Source organism: Engraulis encrasicolus, chromosome 3 (genome assembly GCF_034702125.1).
Source record: "Engraulis encrasicolus isolate BLACKSEA-1 chromosome 3, IST_EnEncr_1.0, whole genome shotgun sequence".
Lineage (NCBI taxonomy): Eukaryota > Metazoa > Chordata > Actinopteri > Clupeiformes > Engraulidae > Engraulis > Engraulis encrasicolus.
Window position 1 is genome coordinate 41,250,393 of NC_085859.1, and position 7,500 is coordinate 41,257,892.

At 49.2% G+C, this 7,500-nt stretch overlaps 1 protein-coding gene across 1 annotated transcript in view; it reads right to left on the minus strand.

The window, feature by feature from the left end:
- Nucleotides 1–7,500, minus strand: part of LOC134444748 (phosphatidylinositol 4-kinase alpha-like) — a 77,416-nt gene that overhangs the window by 23,452 nt on the left and 46,464 nt on the right. The window contains exon 23 of the mRNA XM_063193968.1: nucleotides 7,427–7,500. This exon is cut by the window's right edge and continues 85 nt beyond it. Within this exon, the coding sequence (XP_063050038.1) occupies nucleotides 7,427–7,500 (74 nt within the window). The remainder of the gene's footprint in view (nucleotides 1–7,426) is intronic.

Sequence of the window (7,500 nt, forward strand, 5' to 3'; positions counted from 1 at the left end):
TACAGCTAAAACGTTGAGGCAAAGTGGAGCGAAAGGCGATGGGGAAAGTGGCACTAGCGAGTGTGAGATACAGCGTTTACAGCGACAGTATGCCGAGATGCAGATACGCTTCCAGGAGTCAACGAAATTGATAGAGGAAGAAATGAATCGGCTGAGAGGGAACGTAAACAAGACCACTAGCTCGCCCATGACAACTAGCTCACCTATCGATCCTCAACCTACAGTTTCCCGAGCGTCAGAAGTGGTCATCAGACGGGAGTTCAGAATTAGCGGCCAAATAGGTGAGCTGGGACAGAAGGATAAACTGTCATACACCAGTCTTATGCATCAGATTGACACGGGGAAACGTAAAGGCCACAGTGATGCCGAAATTGTCGAAGCTGTAGTGAAAGCTGCCTCTCCCGGAATGAGTCTCCGAGATATGCTGGAAAGCAAGAGTAGTTTGACACTTAGCCATTTAAAAACGATTCTGAAAGCTCACTACAAAGAAAACAGCACCACCGATCTGTTTCATAGACTCGTGAATATTGCCCAAGATGCTAAAGAATCCCCTCAGAACTTTTTATTTCGGGCAATTGAACTTAAAGAAAGACTGATGGCCGCTGCTTTTGATTCTAGCGCTGATGTGCAGTACAGCCCCGACCTAATTCAGAGAAAATTCCTCAGGTCCCTTAGCACCGGGCTACTGAGCGATAACATCAAGCTGCAACTAAAATGCTACATGGATGATCAGAGCGTGACTGACGAGATGCTGATAGAGAAAATGAACGATGCGGCCGCTGTTGATGTAGAGAGAGAACAGAAGATGAGAAGGAGTCACGCAGTCAAACCCGCCAGAGTAAATGAGTTGCAAGCAGAGACAGCTCGGGATCAGTTGCAAACAGACACAGTCTCAGCCAGGGCCAATGTCAAAAGCCAAAAAGTCACCACGGCAAAAAGTAACATCGAGATGGAACTGATGGATGCTGTCAAGCAACTGAGAGAGGAGGTAGCAGAGCTGAGGAAGAATGTTCATCAGTCACCACGGCCACCGAACCAGTTCCAACACCACCAGCAGTCACCACGATCACCGAACCAGTTCAGACCCAGGACCAGACGGGCGTGCAGAGGATGTCAGGAGAGAGGCAATGAGGAGCAATGTGACCACTGCTTCAAATGCGGCCTGGCTGGACACCTCGCTCGAGACTGTAGGGGTCAGCGGAGATACAGCGGTAACAGTGACACAGTGAACCTGTCTGGCCAGAGTGTAGGAAGTGCCATCCAAGAACAGCCCGGTGAGTCCAGTGAGACGCAGGCGATCCTGAGGGACTGCATCCAACAGCTGGAAGAGAAGGTGCAGGCAGCAGAGGGACCAGGTGAGCGTCTTCCAGGGTCTGTGAACATCAGCCACATCTCTCCCCGACACCAGTCTCAGCTGCTGCGTCTCATCGGAAAGAAGTGCATGGTCAGCTGCTACTTCAATGGTGTGAAGACTGAAGCATTATGGGACACAGGGTCACAAGTTTGCCTCATCAACGAAGCCTGGCGGAAGAAGAACATCCCGAAGGTGAGAGTCCGTGACACTGTAGAGCTGCTAGGCCCCGGCGCTCTGGTGGGGAAAGCCGTCAACCAGACAGACATCCCGTTTCGAGGGTGGGTGGAAGTGGAGTTCCAGCTCGAGCCAGCCCAAGCCCCGCACTTCATGCTACAAGTCCCGATGCTAGTGACCAGTGAGAAGGGTGCAGCTGAGGAGCCAATCATCGGGTACAATGTCATCGAGCAGCTGCTGAAGAGTGGGGTGGGCCACCCACAGGAGGTAGTCGCACAGGCGGTGAGCACAGCTTTCTCTTTTGACTGTAAAAAGGCTGAAATGTTTGTGAAAATTGTAAAAGCCAGTGACCCTGAGTGCAGTGATGGTGTGGTGAGAATGGGAAGGCAGAAAGAAGTGATACCAGCTGGCCAAGTGAAAAGTGTGAAGTGTTCAGTGAGGACAGGGCCTCTGATAGCTAGACAAGAAGCACTGTTTATGCCTGACGAACAAGCCCCCTTGCCAGATGGTCTTAATATGACAGAGAACATGTTAACACTGAGTAAAGGGACATACTCTCGCCTAGCCCTGCCTGTTGCTAACGACACATGCCATGACATTACTCTGAGCCCCCGCACAGTCCTAGGGCAAGTCCAGTTAGTCAAAGCTGTGTATCCTGCAGAAGCCAAGCCTGTCGTCGTCCCCCCAGCCTCTCCTGTGGTGCCCCCTACAGTCATCAATGAGGAACTTCAACTTGCTGAAAAGGAGCTGGATGACAAAGACAGGTATGATCCACCGATTGACCTCTCTCACCTCCCCTTTGTACAGCAGCAGAAAGTGAAGCAGATGTTGAGGGAAGAGTGTCGAGCATTCGCGAGAGATGAAAATGATGCAGGCTGTATCCCTTCTCTGCAGCTCAAAATCAGACTCACTGACCCAACACCTGTACGCCGTACGTATGTGTCTGTTCCTAAACCCCTACACAGAGACGTCAAGCAGTACTTAGAAGATCTCCTGAACAGGGGCTGGATTCAGAAATCACGATCGCACTACTCATCACCCATTGTCTGTGTGCGGAAAAAAGATGGTACTCTCCGTCTCTGCTGTGATTATAGGGAGCTCAACCAAAAGTCACTGCCTGATCGCCATCCCATCCCACGCATTCAAGACATGCTAGACAGCTTACACGGCAGTGCCTGGTTTTCAGTGCTAGACCAAGGCAAAGCGTATCACCAGGGCTTTATGGAAGAGAGTAGTAGGCCCCTCACTGCCTTTATAACACCCTGGGGACTCTATGAGTGGGTAAGAATTCCCTTCGGCTTGTCTAGTGCGCCCTCTGAATTCCAACGCAGTATGGAGGAATGCCTGGTTGGCCTGCGAGATGAGGTATGTGAGCCCTACTTAGATGACAACTTGTGTCACAGTAAAACATTTGATAACCACCTGAATGATGTTAGGAAAGTGCTTCGACGGTATCAGCAGCATGGGGTGAAACTGACTGCCAAGAAGTGTGAGCTGTTCAAGAACAAGGTCAGATTCCTGGGGAAGATCGTGACAAAAGAAGGCTACACGATGGATCCAGCAGAGGTGGCCCCCGTGCAAGATATGAAAGAACGAAAACCAGCTACCGTGGGTGAGTTGAGAAAGCTACTTGGCTTCATCTCATACTACAGATCATACATCCCAAACTTCTCTCGCATTGCCAAGCCTCTGTATGCCCTGTTGTGCTCTGACGTGTCAAGCCAGGACGCCACAGTGGCTGATCACAAGAAGAGAAAAGCAGTGTCACAAAAGAAAAAGCGAACCCAGGTGCCCTCCCATCAGCGAATCAAGTGGACAGATGAGCATAGTGCAGTACTGTGTCAGCTGATAGATCACCTGTCTAGCCCCCCTGTACTGGGCTACCCCAACTTTGAAGAGCCGTTCGTCCTACACTGTGACGCTTCACAAGAAGGACTCGGGGCAGTGCTTTATCAAAGACAGGAAGGAAAGATGAAGGTCATTGCTTATGGCTCCCGCACTCTCTCTGCTGCAGAGAAAAATTACCATCTCCACTCTGGTAAGCTAGAATTTTTAGCAATGAAATGGGCCATCTGTGAGCGATTTAGAGATTATTTGTATTATACTCCAAACTTTGTAGTGTATACTGATAATAATCCTCTAACATATGTACTTACCACTGCTAAACTGAATGCAACACTGCTGAGATGGGTGGCCGAGTTAGCAGACTTCCGATTTACGATCAAGTACAGGCCAGGGAAGTCTAACTCTGATGCAGACGGGCTATCCAGAATGTCTCTAGAGAATTACATGCTTACCTGTTCCCAGCAGATCCAGCCTGAAGTCTTGTCTAGTTTCTCCAAAGGTCTGTCCATCCAGCAGGAAGACAGAGAGCCGCTCCTGTGTCCACTGGCCATAACCACAGCAATCACGGCGGCGAGCAGTGAAGGGCAGAATGACACCGTCACGCAGATCTCCCCAGACGACCTGAGGGCCGCACAGGCGGAGGATCCCCTACTACAGCAGGTGAAGCGGTGTGTCATCCAGCAGCAGTGGCCCAGGATCATTGACGTGCACAGTGAGTTGTCAGTGTTTGCTAGAGAGAAAGCTAAACTGTTGTGTCATGCTGACGGTGTACTCCGGCGCCAAACATCTACACGAACACAACTAGTGATGCCACCAAAGTTTCGGCCCCTGATCCTGAACCAGTTACATGAAGAGATGGGTCACTTAGGTGTTGAACGAACACTCAATCTAGTCCGTGAGCGCTTCTTCTGGCCACACATGCAGAGAGATGTAGAGCACCACATTAACAACGTGTGCAGTTGTGTGAAGCGTAAGAGACCCCAGAGAGCAGTAAGAGCGCCACTCACTAGTATCAAGACAACATACCCCTTTGAGCTGGTCTCAGTTGACTTCCTCCATCTAGAGAAGTGCAAAGGAGGATACGATTACATCCTAGTGGTCATGGACCATTTTACACGCTTTGCCCAGGCGTATGCATGCAAAAACAACAGTGCTCGAACAGCAGCTGAGAAAATCTTTGGAGACTTTGTCTTGAAATTCGGCTTCCCCGCTAAATTGCACCATGACCAAGGGAGAGAGTGGGAAAACAAACTGTTTGCTGAACTCCAAAAGTACAGTGGCATCCAAGGCTCACGCACGACCCCCTACCACCCCCAGGGGAACGGTCAGGTAGAACGCTTTAATCGCACCCTGCTGGCCATGCTGCGTAACCTGGATAATGAAGCCAAAGCCGACTGGAAAAGTTCCCTTGACAAAGTTGTTCACGCATACAATGTCACCCGAAATGAGTCCACTGGATATGCCCCATACTTTCTGCTCTTTGGCCGTAACCCCAGATTGCCCATAGACAGCATGTTCGGCATCCCACACAGCGCTGGTAGTGTGTCTCATGAGGAGTACGCAAGGAAATGGAAGCTCAGAATGGAGGAGGCATACCAGTTGGCCAACAAGGCAGCCCAGGCTAGTGGGAGAAGAGGAAAAGAACTCTATGACAGAAAGATTCAGGGAGCAGAGCTACATCCTGGGAATAGAGTCCTGATCCGAAATCTCACAGAAAGGGGTGGGCCTGGTAAGCTGAGATCGTTCTGGGAAGAGAAAGTCCATGTGGTGGTGAAGAGGAAATATCCGGAAAGTCCTGTGTATGAAGTAAAACCAGAAGATGGCCAGGGCCGCACTCGAGTGCTTCATCGGAACCTGCTGCTTCCCTGTGACTTCTTGCCGGTCGACACACAGAGACCTGAGAAGAAAAGAGTTGAGAAAGGACACACTGACAAGAAAAGAACCAAGACCACACGCCACACAGAACCAGAGCCTTCATCTGACCAGGAAGAGGATGACTGGAGAGGCATCGCTGGCTGGACTGAGGAGGGGCCCACAGAGCGACAGAGCGACCTGAGAGCCGAGGCCATGGAGTTCCACCCACATCAGCCGGTAGCAGAACCAGCACCTGGGGAAGGAGATGGCATCGCAGAGCCAGTGAGTGAGGAGGAACAAGTGGTGGAGCCAGGCGAAGTAGAGACAGTGATGGCCGATCCAGAGGGAGAGGTAGAGGTGTCGCCACCAGCCTTCCAGCCGGCCGATCCTGAGGGAGAGAGAGAGGTGTCGCCACCATCCTCACCGCCTGCAAGACCATATCCTTCCAGAATTAGATATGCACCTAGAACACTCACATGACACTCTAGGACGGCCTACACTTAGTTCAAGTCAGTTTAAAATGCATAGAGTTACTTACCTTTGAGTTAAATTCATGCAGTCTAGTTTAAGATGTGTGTGTGTGTGTGTGTGTGTGTGACAGTGTGTGTGTGATGTATGAAGAATGGTTGAAGAAGAGATGAGACAGTTCACTTAGAATCACACTAGCTTTTTCGAAGAAGAATTAGTCTTGGTAGGAGGAAAGTAACAAATAAGTATCATTACTGACACTGTGAAAAAAAACTCTTACGTAAGAGAAGTGATAAGATGTTAAGTATGTTGAACATGTTAAGTGTTAGATTCCATGATCAGACTTGCTCCAGGTCAAAGGTCATCCCTTTCCCAGCTGAGACAGAATGCCCGTGGACACTGCGGAGAAATGGATGGCGGTCATAGTGCACAATGACCTCCTCTATTGAACACATGATCTTGAAACTTAGAGATAAATGTTATGTGATGTCTGTTATTAGACATGTGTCTTAACTTGGGACTCTTAACCTGAAAGCAATCAAACTGTTGAAAACAGTATGAACTGAAGCGGGAAATGTCGGGACGCCATTTAATTTAGCAGGGGAGAGTGTAGTGGACCCCCCATTTTTGTCTTTTTGTTATTCCCTTATTATTCCCTGATTCTCATTCTCTGTCTTTTTGTTGTCCTGTCAGAAGTTGTTTTGCTTTAATCGTGCTGTTGCACGTTTTCGCCACTAGATGGCATCATAAGACCAGCTATGAGTTCTGTAGCCAGTGACTAGGTCACGCGAGAAGAACGTAACTGAGAAGTGACAGTTGTGTTGTGATCTTGAAGGCAGCGGTTATGCTGTGAGCAGTATGTTTTTGTCCTGAGAAAGATGTAAATAAACCACAAAGAACCCATGGAGAACTCAACACACACTTGAGGACAATCATTCATTTAAGTGTGCAACACATGCATGAATCAAAAACATCTTCACACGTTTGATAAAGCCTTCTTGGTCTGCTGTTCATTTCTGTGCTTTACCTTCCGACGTTTGCCCAAGTTTTTTGTCTCGCGGTCGCGGAGGTTGCTCAGGCAATGAATAACAACCAATGCACATGCTGCTGGTTGGACGGAACATTTTACAGGAGAGAGGGGTGAATGGAAGTGTTACTCGGTCGTGTGCGCCCCATTTCTAATTGTCTTTGAGCGCATATACTTGCATTAAGCGCATATGCAAGCATTTGCCTGTATCCTGCTGTTTTCTAGACTGAGGGTTTAAAAGGGCGCATCGCGATTCTGCGAGGAAGGTTCGCGATAGGGGTTCGTGGGTCTGCGTACCGCGATCCCTCGGTTCGATGCAATATCGTTACAGCCTTAATACACACACACACACAAGAGCCACAATGACAGGTAGGGGTTATGATGGCTGTCGTCACCTGTATCCAGAGGCAGTGACCTCAGAGTATATAACTATAACTAAACAACTAACTAAATATTATCTAACTAACTACTTAGCTAGAGCCACAATACCAGGTAGATATGATGGTGGTTGGCGGCACCTGTATCCAGCAGTGGCAGTGGCGTGACCCCAGATGGGGTATATAACTACTGTATAACTAAACAAAGTGTATAACTAACTAACTAGCTAGCTAACTAGCTAATTAACTAACTTACTAACTATCTAACTTACTAACTAACTAACTAGAGCCACAATGCCAGGTCGAGGTCATGATGGTCGGCGTCACCTGTATCCAGAGGCAGTGTGGCGTGACCTCCGGGGGGCGGGGCACTGGCTGGCTCTCCTCTGAGGCGGCCAGGG